The 17926-nt window shown below is 40.7% G+C and overlaps 1 protein-coding gene across 3 annotated transcripts in view; it reads right to left on the bottom strand.

Annotated features, from left to right (window-relative positions):
• HACL1 (2-hydroxyacyl-CoA lyase 1) overlaps positions 1 to 17926 on the bottom strand; it is a 36886-nt gene that overhangs the window by 18642 nt on the left and 318 nt on the right. Inside the window, exons 1-5 of one of the 3 annotated variants that reach the window (XM_045005110.1) lie at positions 17562 to 17907; positions 15696 to 15800; positions 7779 to 7819; positions 4465 to 4545; positions 316 to 388 (exon numbers count right to left, since the gene is read on the bottom strand). In XM_045005110.1, coding sequence (XP_044861045.1) covers positions 316 to 388; positions 4465 to 4545; positions 7779 to 7819; positions 15696 to 15788 — 288 coding nt within the window. In that variant the 5' untranslated portion in view covers positions 15789 to 15800; positions 17562 to 17907. Of the gene's footprint in view, positions 1 to 315; positions 389 to 4464; positions 4546 to 7778; positions 7820 to 15695; positions 15801 to 17561; positions 17908 to 17926 lie in introns of those variants that run through there. The other 2 variants (XM_045005109.1, XM_045005111.1) reach the window with 2 other exon arrangements.

Genomic DNA, 17926 nt, shown 5'->3' with positions numbered 1-17926 from the left:
ACTTGACATGACAAACTCTACCTTTCTTATCATAGAGAAAGAGAATCTTTATCGTGAAAAGAAATTATTTTAGTCACCAAAACCGATTCAATGAAGTGTTTTGCCGATTTCTATCTTACTTTGGTATGAATGGGTGCTCTGCATGCTGCGATAAAAACAAACAGTCTTCCAGAAAGCAAAAAGTTACAAATTCCCACATAACCTCAGAAAGGCAGATCCCAGCTGATTTGGAGCAATGACAATTTACACTAGCCGAGGATCTGCCTCCATTTATTTACCTGAAGCCTTTATGCAGAAAGTTATATATCTGTGTACCTGTGGGAATTCTTGGAAAGCTCCCATGATTTCCTGATTCCTGTCAGAGGAACCTCCAATAACAATCAAAGGCCTGAAATAAGCATAACAAATATTTTATTTTTAAAAGAAAACTTAATCCCCCCCGCAACAAAACACACATCAAAAATCTGATTCTTAAGATACATATTTTAGGACCCAATCCTGCCTATCGCTTAACGTTTCTTACAGAGATACTATGCACCTTCAGTTTCCATTGACCTCAATAGGAGTAGAGGGTGATCAGCACTTTATATCAGACTCTAAACAACATTCATTTGCCAAAGAGTAAACTTTTTAGTATCCTTTAGGATATTACAGTTACATTTCTTCCACAGTGCACAGTCATTAGAATAAGGAATCTAGGTAAATCTCTTTCTCAAAGAGAGGTTAGAGATCTGCAGACACTGAGTGTAGAGCCCTCTCCTGCACTGCAGATAAGTCATGCAGCAACACTTGGCCATACATTTTTCAGTGATGGCTATGCTTCTATCACATTAGATTTTTACAATCCACCTGAAGAACAGAGAGATGAGCAACATTTTAACATGTCCATAGATGCCCATGTTATTAGTTTAGTTCTATACATAGTGAATGAGAGACAGAGTGTATACAAGAGAATGTTAATATGGGACACGGAATATAGCTTCATGTGGGACAGATTCTTATAACCAGTATAGTAAGTTACAAATGCCTTCCTCCCATGATGAACGAAAACTAGTTCATTCAGTTTCTAGGTCAGTACGATACTTTATAAGCTGTGAAATGATGAGGCCATTTGATTGATCTGCTTGTTTCAGTAAGGTGAACTCCAGCATAGCACTCAATTAGCTTTTCAGGATTTTTCTCCAAAAACATTTTCCTCTGTAAATCCTTTCTATTGATTAGAGTATGCATAATAGGAGTACTTTAAAAGGGAAACCTAGAGAGCCTCCAGGGCATAACTCCAATCCTGAACACCACTGAAATCTGGGGATATTTCGATCTAAATCTTAATTTCACAAGCAGTCCACTTCTCTACAGCGAGACAAATTAAAATTTCTGATCCAAAAGTTTTGGAAAGCCGAGATTGGAACACTGTAGCTTGGTCTCGTCGTCAATAAAAATCCCCATGGAAAACAGATCTGAAGCATACAAAACAACCACTTTTACTATTCAAGATGTTCTATTTTGTTGAGTGATGGTACTTTACTTTCCTCTGAGTCATAAGATATAGGCCGGCATCAGAAAAAGGATAACTGTCTAGTTACATCATTGGTCCACTTCAGGATGACAATTCCTATGCCACTTCCATTTAGCTTTTCCAAATTTCATCTATGAAGAGGACTTTTTAAAAATGTTAACACAAGCCTCTCAATAGTGCAATCTAATGATAAAAAAAAAACAAAAAAAACTCTACACTTAAAAAAACCCCGCCACCCCTATACTTCATTTTGTGTTTTCAGGCCATGAAGAAATTTGCTGCTGCTTTGGGATTTTGCAAAACCAGACACAGTCCCGAGAAACATTTTTTCCCCATAAATTCATTGTACATTACTATGGGCATAATCCCATAAACGTTACCAAGAGTAGCATTTACTATTGTGAGCAGCCTAGCTGCAGTCAAGAACAGGTTAGGTAGGGAAAATATCGAAGTTAATGGAACGATTCACATTACTGAATATTATGCTCAGTAGTAAGTGTCTGTAGGATGAGACCTTTAGCTAAGCTGAAGAAACACTGATGCAACCACAGGTTACAGTAGCATTATGAAGTGCTGCTCTGATCTGTAGTTTAATCTTCTAATTGTCATGAGCAATAATACAATATTTCATGGCAGCTACACCATGATAAAACTACATGCACTCAAAATGATGCTGACAGAAAAGCAGGGAATACTGTAAATCATTTTTAATAACGGATTATATTTTTTCTGAATGGAAGAAGAATTAAAAGTTTTCCTTCTTATAAGCATAATTTAAAAGAGCTTCTTAAGTGTCTACTTTAACAGAGCTCACAACAATTAGTAACAGGGTAGCAGACTCTCAGAAGGTACGTCTATCTGCAAAGAAACAACAACCACCCCACAGCAGCGAGTCTCAGAGCCTAGATCAAGTGACTTGGGCTCGCACTACAGGGCTAAAGACAACAGTGTAGACGTTCCTGCTTTGGCTGGAGCCCAGGCTCTGAAACTTAGCGAGGGGGGTGGTTCTCAAAGCCTGGTCTCCAGCCTGAGCAAGAACATCTACACTGCTATTTTTAGCTCCTTAGCGCAAGCCCAAGTCAGTTGACCCATGTCCGAGACTTGCTACTGTGTTTTTTGGGGTTTTTTGGGGGGGCAGAGTAGATGTACCCAATGTGAAAGCCTGGCCTACTGAAGTCAATGGGATTTCAGTGGAGCCAGGATTTCACCCTCAGACTCTATGCTCAGATGTTACAACCTTGCAAGGTAAATACTGGCAAGTCATGCTGGCAGATGGATCCAGTTAATTCCAACCAGAGCATTAAAGGTGTAGAACAGTCACTTCTTGTTGGAGGAAATTAGGACAGAGGGGACCCTGGAGAGAAACCATAGGAACAGGGTTTTCTCAGTGAGAAAAGCTTAGGCTGAGGTTTAAGGTATGTTATTATTTCTGAGTTACTAACACTAAATAAATAGATAAATACATACAATAAATAAATGGGGAGGAGGGGCAGTTTGGACAATAATTCAGGGTCTGTATCTCTGCTGAAAAAGGGGATAGAGATTCAGGCCATGTCTACACAATGGGCAATATAATGCCATCGCTATGCTGCTGTAATCCCATAGTGTAAACACAGACTACAGCGAAGGGTTCCCCCCCGCCAATCTCTTCAAGAACTCCACCTCTCCAGTCGACAGTAGCATTCTTCCATTGACCTAGCTGTGTCTACATCAGGGGTTATGTTAGCATAGCTATGGCACTCAGGAGTGTGGATTTTTCACCACTGAATGAATGCATCTATTTCCATGACACCTACTGTACGTACGGGACAAAAACATAAGCATCTTGGACTAATGGTTAGTCAATTAACGTATAGATTGATCGGATTCTCACTATACTATCAAATCTTCTGTCAAGCTAGAGGATAATCCACTTCCTCATCTTCTGCCAAGACTTCAGATTTGTGCAAGATTAAATCAGGCATAAACAACCAGTTTCAGGCAAATTGGATTTTCGGGGGAAAGTGCAAACATCAGCCAAACATGTCTTATAAATTAATCAAAGTGCTATGAAAACTTTTTCCTAGTGACCAAACTCATCAATTATTTAAAAGCAAAGTCGCACCAGGAGTTCTTTTGGTCAGGTAGTTTCATATATAACCAAGTATTTGCAGCCAATTCTTATGTAAAAAGCAGTTTGGACCCTATCCGATAAACTACAAAATTTTCTTTCCATCAAGTGACTCTGTTAGCGTATACAAACACTGCTTCCTACATACAGAAATCTTCTAAAGCAGTCACTATTTGCTCTTTGCCAGCCAGCTGTTTATTAACTTTATGGTCTGATGCATATGTGCCTAGTGCTATGCGATCTTCTACCAAAAATGTTTCACATAACCATTCAGCAACTTTATTTGTATTCACAGGCCACTTAATGTTGCCATGTTGAAGTGAAGACTTGTGGGGGTAAACACTATTGCTATTGCACTTTTATCTTCATTTAATTCAACATTTAACTGTTCAACAACATGCACCAAAAACCAAACATTTGGTTATTACACAGGCCAATTTGTTCACCTATGAAGGGAGGAAGTCATTAACCCAAAGGCATTTGTAAGCTTCTTTTCTGATTCAGAGCTGCTTCTACCCACTGCACCCATAACAGAATACCAGAAGACTGGTTACCATCTTGATTTTTACATGTATCCGGTTACATTACACAGGAAATAACTAGATTTTAGAGAACATATAACGTAGCAAGAAAAATGAGAAAAATTAAACTAGATCAGCTGTACTGAAGAAAAGTGAATTCACTTCTCGTTTCCTATGACAGAAATGTTTTATTAAGTATCGAAAAAGGTATAAATATCTGCAATGAAGAGCAATAAACCAATAAAAATCTGAATATCAGTTTGGACAATGATTGTGCTAATACTTGGAATTTTTAAGACGAAATGTAGGTACATTACCAGCAATTCATGTTCGCATTTGCCATCCCACCCAGAGCATGTATGAGACCTGGACCAGAAACCACAAGACATATTCCTGGTCTAGAGGCAAAACAGACCAGAAAGAAAGTGAAAAATATAGAACATCAAATACAGTACAAACAAGAATTAGAAAAATGCTCAACTTCAAAAATATTAAACGTTTAGAGAGCGACAGTCAAATTGCATCATACGGATGGATGTGCTTGGAGGCAGAGATGCAGCTTAGGAATCAAGGGCAATGTCTGCACTAGAAATGCTGCAGCTGTAGTGTAGACACTAGAGCAACAGAAAGAGTTCTGTTGCAGTAGTAAATCCCCCTCTCAGAGAGGTGGTAGCTAGGGAGAATTCTTACATCGACCTAGCGCTCTCTATACTGGAGCTTAGGTCAGTTTAACTACATCTCTCAGGGGTCTGAATTTTTCACGCCTCTGAGCGGTGTAGCTAGCTGGACTGAACTTTCTAGTGTAGACCAGCCCTAGGATTCACCTTTAATCATATCCTCTTTATGAAAAAAAAACACATGTACATGGTATGAAAGTAGTTTACTTCAAGTGCAGCCTGCACAAGTTGCAAAGCTGTAGTTAGCTCAGGACCACATAACCTATGCCCTGGTGGTCAAAAAGCTCCATTACTGTAACTGCCTTTAACCACATCTGCTCCATCACCGGCAGCCTAGTATTTGGAAGAGAGCGGGAGGTTTACTCCCTGGCTTGAGCTACCATGATCATACTGTGCTCATCCAGGGTTTCCTGCACTGGTTGCCTCTAAAGGATTGATTTGACACTGCTGATATTTAAAAGTCTTAATGATGTAGATCCAGGGAGTATTCAAGACATCCCCTTGAATCTCAGCCTGATGAGTTTGTGTGTTCAAGCTACCCTCTTTTTAAGAGTCTCCATCACAGAACATGGACATGTAAGTGGCAGATCTTAGGGTGAGGAATTTGCGCTCCCTGAAATCTGTTTCATTTCTTTTCACTTTTAAAATCCTAAACATTTTGTATTCTAGAAGCTGTTTTGTTTAACTTCACCACTAGCTCTATATTTATGACTTTTCCCTCTCCATTTTGCCTTCTCTCCCCATCTCTTTGTCAGATGTCCATGATTAAATTATTGTTATTTTTTTAAGATTTTAGGAGTTTTAAATGTATTTTAAATTGTTTATTAAAATATTCAGCACCTGGAGGACTTCAATAGAGAGTGAGGAGGGTAGGATGTGTACAGAGTACTGAGCCCTTTACAAAATAATTCCATGCATAAAGCTAACATGAAGACAATATTAATACTGAACAGTTAAAGGGACAGTGTCAACCTAAAAACATCATTTTGTCTGATTTTTTTTAAGCCTACAGTTGTTAAAAGTAACACAGACACTATAACTGGAAAAAGGAGTGTGTTTATTTTCTGAATTTTACAGCACTATGTCTAATTGGTTTCACTCTTTGCCTCTTATAATCAGTCCTCTAACTTTATACATGTGTGTGGAGGGGGCAGGAGGGGGGATTGACACAACAGGAGTCAGAAAAATATATTTTTTTAAATAAAGGAACCAATTATAAAAAAAATTGCAGAGGGAATCAGGAGATCAACAGCACATGAAAACTACTTTTAATTCATATTTCAATTTAACAGTGTCCCCCTAAACACTTTGGCTACATTTTCCATTCCACCAGACTCCTGCTCAACGAGGAAGGGCAGATCAAGGGGAGGTGGCATAAAGACATCTTTGAGCTTCCCCTATTCTCAGCCCATCCTCAACATTAGTAAGAGCAGCCTCTAACTATGTTTGGCTATAAATTAACAGCCCTTAAAGGGCCATTCTTGTAGCACAGAACAGCTAGAGCAGGGGTAGGCAACCTATGACACATGTGCCGAAGGCGGCACGTGAGCTGATTTTCAGTGGCTCTGCATTTTAATTTAATTTTAAATGAAGTTTCTTAAGGTTTTTAAAAAGTTTATTTACTTTCCATACAACAATAGTTTAGTTATATATTATAGACTTATAGAAAGATCTTCTAAAAACGTGAAAATGTATTACTGGCATGCGAAACCTTAAATTAGAGTGAATAAATGAAGACTTGGCACATCACTTCTGAAAGGTTGCTAACCCCTGAGCTAGAGTATGGTAGCAATCTGGCCCTGCCCCCTACAACAATGGCTATTGGGTTGTGATGGGGAGAGTCATCACAGAGCCATTACGCTGGCATTATGCCATGCTGAAACACTTTTTATGGCAGTGGTAGAGTGGCCAGTTCCACTAGCTTTACAGACCCTTTACATGGCAAAACAGAAAACTGGGCTCTTTATTAAACATCAATATTTCATGTCGTATTCTAATTCTGAAATGGACAAAGGTGTAGCAGATCTCCCATACGAAGAGAAAGACAGAGCACATCTCCCATGTTGCAACAAACGGTGGTAGCTTTAGTTTTGACTATTTTTATATGAGTGTATTGGGCTTACGGTGTTGCACTAGTATTTGGAGGTTTAAAAAAAAAAAAGAGTAAAACTGAAGAAAAAGTAATAAGACTGGTAATACTGTCTCTCTCCTAGTGAGACTTCACCACTCAGTTTGTGCATGTCACTGTTCCTGCGTTGTGAGTCAAATCGACACCAAAGCTAATACAACAGTGAACCGCTAACTGTAACTCTAGATTTATGTAACACGACAGCATCTCCATGCAATATCATGCAGCTTGCGTAAGTGCTAACCTTACACACTTTTGAGTGTAGAGCTTAATCACTGACTTAATTTTTATTAATACAGCAGGGTCACGTGCCATGCATGTTCTAAATACTAGTTATATTTTTGTGCTCCTCTCCCAAACTGAAAAGAAATTTATTTGGCCATTTTTAACTTTAGATGCAAGTTTAAAGAAACAAAATGTTGGTGGGTTTTTGTACATGAAAATAGTCTTATTTGAGGTAACTAAATCAGCTAACAGAGATGGTGCATTTTTCAGCATATAGTTCATTTATCTGAAACAGTAAACTAATCTCACTTCCATTCCTCAATGGATAATTCACTAGTGGCTAAATCTCAACCCTTAGGTTAAGGAAGTTAATAGATGCAAAGTTAAATTCAAAATGATACACAGAAGGTAAATGCACTCAATCTGTGTAAATATAGATATAGCTATGCACTTCTCTTGTGCCATTTCAAAGAGGCACCCTTTATCTTTACAGTCTTACTCCATTTGCTTTAACTTATACATCATTTCCAAAAATAGAACAGAAAATGCTCTAGCTCAAACAATTCCTGTGGTTTATATAAAAAATAAATATTCAGCTTACTTTCCTGTCAGGTACCCAACAGCAGAGGCAGCATAGCAAGCCTATTGAAGAGAACACGAGGTTATTTACACATATCCACATTTCAGCCTCTCCACATATCACTTCTTCGGATGCCACTGCTTGCATCCGAAGAAGTGGGTATTCACCCACGAAAGCTCATGCTGCAAAACGTCTGTTAGTCTATAAGGTGCCACAGGATTCTTTGCTGCTTCCACATATCAAAACTTTTAATCATAAATTTTAAATTAAATAGCAGCTTAAACAAAAGAATTGTTCTGATTAATGGATTTTACACTAAGGAGGTAACATCCCGTAGCCATCCCTTCCAAAGGGACATGAGTAAGGGTGCGTTGTATACACTATTAAACATGACATTCCTAAGGGTCTGCAAATACCCTTTAGCTAGAGGTCTGTAGCCAAAGGCTGAGTGACCCCACACAACCTTTTGCAGAAACACAAAAACAAGCATCCTACTTTTACCTCCAGGCTCTTCTTCCTCATGCTCATTCATATCATGGAGATTAATGACATTTACTTTTTTCAATCTCCTTTTTTCGTGTCCTTGCCTGCTATTGCGCCAGGATATTGTATGAATAGAATCTGTAAGATGGGTTTTAAAATAGGAGACTGAATGTGCTTCGGTCATTAAAATGATCACTTTTGCCTAAAGGCTTAATCAGCTGAAAATGTTGGAAAACAGGTCTTCCCAACTGAACTTCTACTGTCTTAGAGGCTAAGTCGTTGGCAGTGGGACATATACCCTCCTGTTAGTTGCCTTTGCTATTTAAGTTACACGAACTAGATATCCTTAGACTCAGTGAGCCAAATTCAGAAATTATGTGTAAGGAGATTTAAATTACACGTTGGTAAGCAGATATAAATCCAAGGGAGTGTAAATTACAGAGAGGGCCAGAGAAGGTGTAGGTTTCACAACTTAGGGCTTGGCTACACTTGAGAGTTGCAGCATTGGTGGAGGCTTTCCAGCGCTGCAACTTAGTAACTGTCCTCACCTGCAAGGCACATCCAGCGCTGCAACTCCCTGGCTGCAGCGCTGGCTGTACACCTGGTCTGCTTGGGGTGTAACGAGTGCAGCGCTGGTGATGCAGCGCTGCTCATCAGGTGTGGCCACACACCAGCGCTGTTATTGGCCTCCAGGGTATTAGGAGATATCCCAGAATGCTTTTAACTAAATTACTCTCTTTGTTTTGTTGTGAATTCGGGGCTCCGGGGCTCCAGGAGCTGCTTATCTAAAAAACAAACACAGCTCCTGTTTGCTGTGATCAATCTGTAACTGACTGTGAACAATCAAATGAGATATCCCCCTGCCTGCCTCATTCACAGGGGTTGAGTGTTTGCTTGACGAGAGAAACAGCTGCTTATCTGGTCTGCAGGCTGTTTGCAGTTAAGAGTAAGGGGTCGGGAAAATTTTCTGATTTTGCAAGGCAGGGAGCTGATACACAGTGTCGGCTCCAAAAATCCACTCTCTCTCTCCCCCGCTCCCTGTCACACTCCACCCCACCCCCCTCTTTTGAAAAGCACGTTGCTGCCACTTGAACGCTGGGATAGCTGCCCATAATGCATCACTCCCAACAGCGCTGCTAATGCGGCCACACTGCAGCACTGGTAGCTGTGCGCTTTCCCTACACAGCTGTACCTCCCAGCGCTGCAACTCTCAAGTGTAGCCAAGCCCTTAGACTCTGATGAATTTGGCCTAGTCTTTTGTGTACAGCAGTGCTCCCTGGGACAATGAGCCCAGAAAATTGACAAAAAATCCCCTCCCTTACCCTCAGACTCTTTTTTGATGCCATGATAAATCTGGGCTCCTTTTGTATTTTTTTAAATTGCTTTTTTGGCCACAGATGAACTGGTCATATAGTAAATCCCAGTTGTTTACTGTAACAGAAATAAGCATTTACATCTTGTATTCCTCAATGGGGATTGGGGAACCTGACAGAAAATAATTGCAGAATATGTTCTACTGTTTGTACATTTCATAAATCTTTTACAAGGAGATAAGAAAAACATAACTGAACTGTCATCAATTTCTTGAGTATTAATGTGACATGATTTTTTTCCCCCTCCTGCTGAAAACATGTTGATGTACAAATGTTTACAGAAGACATTTGGAGTGGGTGTTCCATTAACAAGGGTTTTTGTACCTCAGAAGCTGGGTGTCATGGTAACAACATATTTTCTAAATGAGTGGCAAAATAGAACAGCACATAAAATACTACTTCAGATACAGTGATTACCTTTAAAATATTCACAGTTTTGCTTTTTCAAGTGGATAATGTTGCCAGTGCTACCTGTACTAAGTACAGGGTAATACTGTGAACATCTTTGTGATGGCAATTGTAAAGATTTTATGGTGAACGCTGTACACAACTTAGTATAGGCCAAGGCACTTTCTTTTTCACAAAAACAAAAAACAGTGACTGCACTTATGTTATACATTAACTTAAATATTAGAGCTGAACAAAATTTTTGCAACAAATAGTATATTTGCAGAAAAATACATTTTGGGGGCAACAAAACTATTCACAATTTGAGCCAAATTCAGCAAATGGTTTCAGCTGAAAAAAAACAACAAACAAAAATTTGACCATGCTGAAACAAATTATTTTGACTTTTCATTTTGAAATTTAGCTATTTTTTTTTAAAGTGAAAAATGCCCCAAAATGATGGAGAGGCAGCGGGGCCAAATTTGTGTGACCCCATGTGGCAGGTTGCAACACCTGGAGTAGGGAGCCACTAATGCAGGTGAATGTGGGGTAGGGTCATTCTCCAAGACCCCCTTTCCCACTACCAGGGCTGCCCCTCCGCACCCGGCTGAGAGAAGTTATTCCTGGGGGAATTCTGTGTCACTGTGCCTGCGCAGAATTCATGTCCCCCGCAGATTTCTTTGCTTCCTTGCAGAAAAATGACTTCTGCCAGGGAAGAAAAGGGAAGCCGCAAAAGTGGTCACATGCCCCTTCCTGGCAGCGTAGGAAGGTTGGTTTGGGTGCCCGGAGCAGCCACTAGAGATGTAAATCAGTGGGAAGGGGGAGGAGAAAAAGGAAGCTAGGCGTGTGTGTGTGTGTGTGTGTGTGTGTGTGTGTGTGTGTGTGTGTGTGTGTGTGAGAGAGAGAGAGACACACACTCTGTCCCTCTCGCTCGCTACTGCAGCATGCTCAGTGTGCAGGAGGGCTTTGGGGCGTTTCTGAGGAGGTAGGCGTGGGACAGGGTCTGTCCCCCCAGGCCAGTGGTCCCCAACCTTTTTGGCTGGCGGGCGCCAGCTGAAGGACCACTGCGGCAGTGGAGCACCTGCCGAAATGCCGCCGAATTTCGGGAGTGACGCCTCTTGATGACATCACTTGTTGGCGACAAGCATCGTCATCGAGAGGTGTCCCCGCTGAAATGCCGCTGCAGCATTTCGGCAGGTGCTCTCCCGGGGGCCAGGATGCGGGTGCCTTAAGATGCGTCCGTGGGCACCATGGCGCCCACAAGAACCACGTTGGGGACCCCTGCCCCAGGCAGAGCAGAATGCAGCAGCCTGCCTGCTTAGTGAATTGTTCCCATTGTCTTTGTGAATTCCCCCAGGAGTATAAAATAGGTGTAAAAGTTTTAAGGCTCCTTTACATTGCCAGAGTGCTGTAAAGGACAGTATGGCCTTATAAATGCTTTTGTTGCTTTAGTGATTATAACTGGTCTAACTTTTTGGACTAAAAAAAATTCCTATAAAAATGTGTTCTCTGAACAACATGTTTTCTAATTCCTTTTCTGGAGATGGTCAGTAGCCAATATAAATTGTGAGTTTGATTCCCTGGTCCTCACTTGCTCTTCAGTTGTCTATGATGTAACACTGAGCATATGACTGCATATATTTGTTGACTAATAACTAGAAATAAAGGGTGAAACCTATCTACATTACTATTAGGCACGGGGATTTGGGGATTTCCTCCAGTGCTCCTCACTTTCATTTTCCATCCATTGTATTATAGTTTAAATAAATTACCAAAATAATTGAAACCAGAGTGATTATACTGCATTATTTTGATAAATAAAATATGCAGAATTTTAAAATACTGTGTGCAGAATCCCCCAGGAGTAGAGAAGTGTCTGTTAGCCTAGGGCTCAGTGATGGGTTAATCCAGTCCTGATGATTGCTCTCTATAAATAGATCAAGGGGTAAACACGAGGCACAAGAACAAATGGGTATAAACTGACCATAAATAAATTCAGGCTTGAAATTAAAAAGTTTTTAAACCATCACTGAAGTGAAGTTTTGGAACAGTTTCGCAATTGGAGTTGCTGAGGCAAACAATTTAATTAGTTTTAAGAGAAAATTGGACAATTAATTCCAATGAATAGTCTGGATTAATAGAGAATCCTTGAAATGAATAAAACATAAAAAGCCTCCAAGAAAAGGATCAAAGAAATTTCTTATACACTGATGCCATCTACAGAAACAGCAGAGAAACAAAACAGTGCCCTATGACAAGGGTCTGATAGAAATAAGAGGGTCAGCCCTCTTCAATAATCACTGAAAACCAGGTATAAAACTGAGGTCAGTGGATGGGACCTCAGAGTTTTCTGAACCCACCAAAGAAGGTGTTGAATCCATAAAGAGCTACCAGACACTTGGACCAGACATGTGACCAGCTCTCCCCTATCCCAAGGGTAACTAGGATTGAGCACAAGTTGGGAGATTTCATTTCAGAGACGCTATATTCTTTAGTATGTAAGTAACTGAAAGGTACCTTGTTGAATCTGCACTCTTTCTAATCAGACCTCAAGGAACCATATCTTGTATTTCAACTAAGTGGCACTATATACTTGTTACTCCTTTGTATATCAAAGTAAATTGGCCTCAGCGCACCTCAAACAATAACATTAGTCCAAGTTACTTTTGATGTATTCAACTAGTCCCTTTCAAATTAAATACCAGAAATAGCAGGGAGTACATTCATAAGAGTGCCTTAAGTGAAGGTGCATCCTCATTCCCTGGAGAATCACTTAAACTGCAATAAATCTGAGAGAGATACTAAAGGACTGATAAGTGATGATTATAAGTAAATGTAATAAGAAATCTTGGAGATTTATAGTCTTCTAGGATATAGCTGCTGGGCCCCAACGCTGGTCTATGTTAATCACTTGCAAGACTGCATGTGTATTTTGTGTTCAGTAAATGACTGGAACATTTGGTGTATCTACAGTTGATCTAAAAAACTACTGATTATATATCAGTGTGGTTCCTGATGAATTAATACACTTGTTGATTGGCTGATAACTAAGTTTCCTGTTTTGAGAAATACTGTCCAAGTTTCAAGTTGACCTGAGAAGAACCCAGGTCTTACTAACTTTAAAATTAGTAAGTTATCACTCTCTGAGCTTAATAAAAAGCAGTTATCCTAATTAAATATCATTCACATGTTGGCTTTAATATTTATTTAAATTGGCAAATCTAATTTTTTTTTAGATTTTATCTTTAAAACCTAACTGGCACCTTGGCAAAATCATTAAATTGACTCCCATTAACGTTTATGCTATAGAGTTGCAATAAGGAAACAGAAATGCTCCTCAAATAGGAATGTTTTTATGTGCTCCATTCATGTGGCTGGTGCAGGTCACTGGGACAGAACAAATATGCTACCAATGGAAAGAGAAATGTGACCCACTACAAAGTCATTTTTCTTAATCACATTGAAAACAAGGCCCAACTTAACACAGGATCAGATGTTCATCTATCGGCACCTCTACCAGAAAGGTATAGCAAGAGCTCAGAGAAAAGGAAATTTGAAATGATGGGCATAATACTTTGCAAACATTTGAAGGAATTAATGATAACGGGGTTGGGGGGGGTAACAAAGAAAAATGAGTGAAATTATGAAAAGGAACATTTAGGCTAAATGTGAGGATAAACTGACAGTGAAATATGTAAGACTGTAGAAAGGTCTCCCAAAGGAAGTGACTGAAATCATCACTTGGTATGTTTAAAACTACAGTGCACAGAACACTAGAAAACGTATTAGAGAGAACAACTGTGTACGTACAGGGGGATGGACCAAATGACCTAATAAGTCTTTTCCATTTCTAATTTCTATTAATGGGACCCTGGAACACAAACTCCAGGAACACTCCAGTAAAACAAAGGTCACTTATGACTAAGGCTAAGATTTTGTCACAGATATTTTCAGTAAAAGTCATGAACAGGGCACAGGCAATAACGAAAAATTCATGGACACCCATGAATGGTTGTGACGTTCCCCTCTCATGTTATCTGGACTGATGATCTGCTAGGTCACTCCAATCCTTGACTCTGGGAGCCAGCCTTACCCTGCTCTGCTGTGAGAACCCCAACTCCTGGGCTGTTCACACACAGCCTCTGGCATGTAACTTGCTCCTTGGATTGTAAAACCGAATGACACTAGCCAATATCTCCAGTCCCAGACACAACCCTAGGAACCTCCATTTGCAGTGTCCAGTTATGCCTGCTGGACACTGCAAGCTTATATGAGTTCATCAATTTAACAAAGAAATTGGTAGGTACCAGGCTTGTTATCCCAAGAGGAATCTCTGAAATGCTTCAAACCAAATGTACTGCTTCAGGTAGAATAAACAAACAGATTTATTAACTGCAAAGATAGATTTTAAGTGACAGGCAGAAAGTCAGAGTGGTTACCAAAAGAAAACAAAATAAGTGCACAGTCTAAACTCTCAACCCAATTAGACTGGGCAACATCTAGATTAAGCATTTTTTCCTGACCCCACTGGATATTGCAGTCCTTAATATACAGGTTTGTTCCTTAAACCTGGGCCAATCTCCTCTGCTGGGAGTCTTTTCTTCTCAGCATCTTAGTTGCTTTCAGTGAAGGTGGGGGACAGGAGAAGGGCCCAGTATGTGTCCACTCTGTTTTATATCCTCTGTCCATATGCTTGGGGAGCACAAGTCCATGCATGTCTGAGGGACATTGCTGAGTCTCTCCAAATAAGGTTGAGCAATTCCCCTGGTGTGGCCTCATGCAGGTGAATCATTGCATTGTAGCTCCCTTGCTGGAAATTGGCTGTTGATGGATTGTTTGACACCCCGCCCGGGCGTTGGTTACTTTCCTTGCTGTTGCCTCTGGGGAGCTAATATCAGGCTGATTCCCCAACTTACAGCTTGTTTTAGTGACCACCATACAACACAATTCTCTTAACTTCATACGCATTAATGATACACATATATGGATAGAGAAGACTTTCAGCAGATCATAACCTTTCCCCTGATACCTTACAAGGCATGCTTTATATGTAAGATCACGATTATATGAAAATGAGGATTATGGGGGTTACAGTATGCTCCCCCAAGGTATAGAATGTCACACCAATCCTTGACTTTTACTAAAAATATCCGTGACAAAATGGAGAGCCTGGGCATCTGCCAGTGGGCTGGGTGCTCCAGGGTCCCCCTCTGCTGGTAGCTCCAAGTTGTGGGGGTCCCCCTTGCCACCAGCAGAGGCAGGGGTTCCCCACAGCTCCCTGCCTCAGCAGGGGACCCTGCAGCTCCCAGTCAGCACTGGCTGAAGTCACAGAGGTCTTTGGAAGTCACGGATTCCTTGACTTCCGTAACTAAAATCACAGCCTTACTTATGACCCCTACCTTAGGGCGGATTAAAACTGCTGCAGGACTTGGGAACTCCAACAAGTACAGAGCCTCAGGAGTTCCAGTTCTGCAGAACTTCTGAGTTCCAAAAGCATGTAGCTAAGCTTCTGTGTTACTGCACTCCTGTGGAGTTTGGGTACTCTATTGCTAGCTCTTGATTATCAAAACCAGATATTTTATGAGTGTTTCAGGTGCCCATGAAAGGCATTTGTAAAGCAGAGATTCAACTGTAAAACATATAGCTAATATGAAAATAAAAGGAAGGATGACTAGTCCACAAGATATTTACTTACAGCTTGTTCATTTCTCATTCCTATATATTTTATTCCAATTGCTTGGGCTGCAATTGCAATTTCAGTCACTGGAATACCAACAATACCAAACATATATTCAATGTTCTGAAACGAGAATTTAAAAAATCTGAATTATTTCCAAAATTGATGCACAATGATCAGATCTCTAACGTTGCTTCTGTGTAGTGTGCCTATCTTAAATCCTAATAAAGTGCACAATCCCATAAAAGCAAAGTAGTGGTTGAAGTGCAATAATACCATATCAAGATCTCAAAAAAAAGATAGGCATCACTTATGCATATTGCTTTTTCTCAGGTAGCATGTCATTACAATCCATCCTTTACACTTTGGTCTCAAAAAACAAGGTTTCTATTATAAATATTTTCCTTTTAAACAATTAACTTTTTCCCCCACCAAACAGTATTTTAAATGGGCATTTCAATAGTAATTCAAATATAAGATTACTAGCATGTTCTTAACAAATACAGAGGTCAGTTGTGAATAAAAGTATAACAAGAAAATTTATGGGGGAAGAACATCACTCCAGGCAAACAGTAATATACAATCCAACCCTTCTGTATCCATATAGTCTAGGGTGGGAGAACGGTTTCAAGAGATTCCAGGTCTTGTACCAAATTGGTTATTTGTTTCCTTCATAATAGTCAAGAAAGTTCTTCTATCCTGGTTATGTTTGTTTGGTCTAAAATTTAAAATCACTGTGTAGTCAGGCACAGATTTCCCTATTATAGAACTGAAGCCAAACACTGTGTGTTCTGGTTGGTTGACAAAGTCTCTCCCCTCCCCTTAGTGGGGAAATGCATTTAGTAGGCCCTTAACAGAAAGGCAACAAAGTGCTTGTGTCACAGTCAAACTACAGCAAGTAAAGGATTCATAACAAAATCAAAATTAAAAATTGTATGTGAACTGAGAAGGGAGGAGGCTGGGGGTGCTGAACTGATAAAGACTGAACAAATGGGGTGCGGGTAGTGGGGCTGAACTGATGGCGTGTGGTACTGATGGGGGACGAGGGCAGCTGAAACGATGGCAGTGGGGCAAAGGTTGGGTGGGGCTAAAATTGCCGGGGATGGATAGATGTGTGGTTGAGAGGTCCTTCAAGACAGGCCCAAATTACCTTACTCAGTGAATCTGGGCGAGTCAATAACACTACTTGTCCAAAAACCAAAAGAGAGACCAACACCCCAGTTCCCTTCCCACAGTTTTTTTTTTTTTAAATTACCATGATTTTTTCATCTCTTCAGAGGATTTGACTCATGATTTTTGATCTCTTGCAGCTGGTAATATTGGCATCTCTCTGCTCCATCTCATTTGGGCTTCCCAGTTCACAGTACGTTAGGGAAGTATGCTGGCTTTGCTGCAGTTAGCAAGATACTTTACCCTGGATAAACTGATAACCAATGAGCGGTGGCTATATGCTGATGTAAATTAGGTCAACATCAATTTGTACTGTAGACTTGACCCAGGAGGTAGGGAGTGGGCAGGCTGATAATTCAGGAAAACTGTAAAACTGGCAGTAAAGGTGTCTCTGCATGAGAGCAAAAGAGCATTTCCAAGTTACATTAGCCTCTGGACAATGACACAACTAGCTCAGATTATTTTAAACTGTATATATACACAGACATTAAGAGAGGGTTTCAATCTAAAACAGATTACAGGAAAAGCACATGCCCTTAATTTGCTCGTTACGAGTTTATCCCTGGGTAAAGTATCAGGCTAACGGCAGCAAAGGCATGATACTTCCCTATTGTATTGTGAACTGGGAAGCCCAAATGAGCCTGAGCAGAGGGATGACAGTATTGCCAGCTGCAAGAGATCTAAGCTGATCAAAGCCACACAAAACATGCCTACCTGAACAACTTGGTCAAGGCACTGGACTGTTGCAGCCCCAGGGCTAGTTGCTCAATCAATTTGGGGCCTCCCTTACCCCGATTTTACCAGTTGTCAAATGAGTTTCCTCCCACCCTTTGCCTGCTCCTCTCTCTGGACTGTCTGAGTGCATTGGCCGTGCACGCGGTGCCTCGCTGTAATGCCAACAACACTAACTCCCTTGGCTGCCTTCCACTGCGGCCCCCTGGACGTCTTCACGCCACCAAGGCGAGGGTCTCAGCGGGTAACTGGCTCCCAGGAGCTGGGCAAAGCTTGGCCGCTGTTCCAGCTCTGAGAACACAGGGGTCCTCCCAGCACCTGCCACTTCCTGCTGCCTGCGGGGGAGG

Source organism: Mauremys mutica, chromosome 2 (assembly GCF_020497125.1).
Source record: "Mauremys mutica isolate MM-2020 ecotype Southern chromosome 2, ASM2049712v1, whole genome shotgun sequence".
In the NCBI taxonomy this organism is placed as follows: Eukaryota; Metazoa; Chordata; order Testudines; family Geoemydidae; genus Mauremys; species Mauremys mutica.
This window is presented reverse-complemented; position numbering and strand designations above follow the sequence as displayed.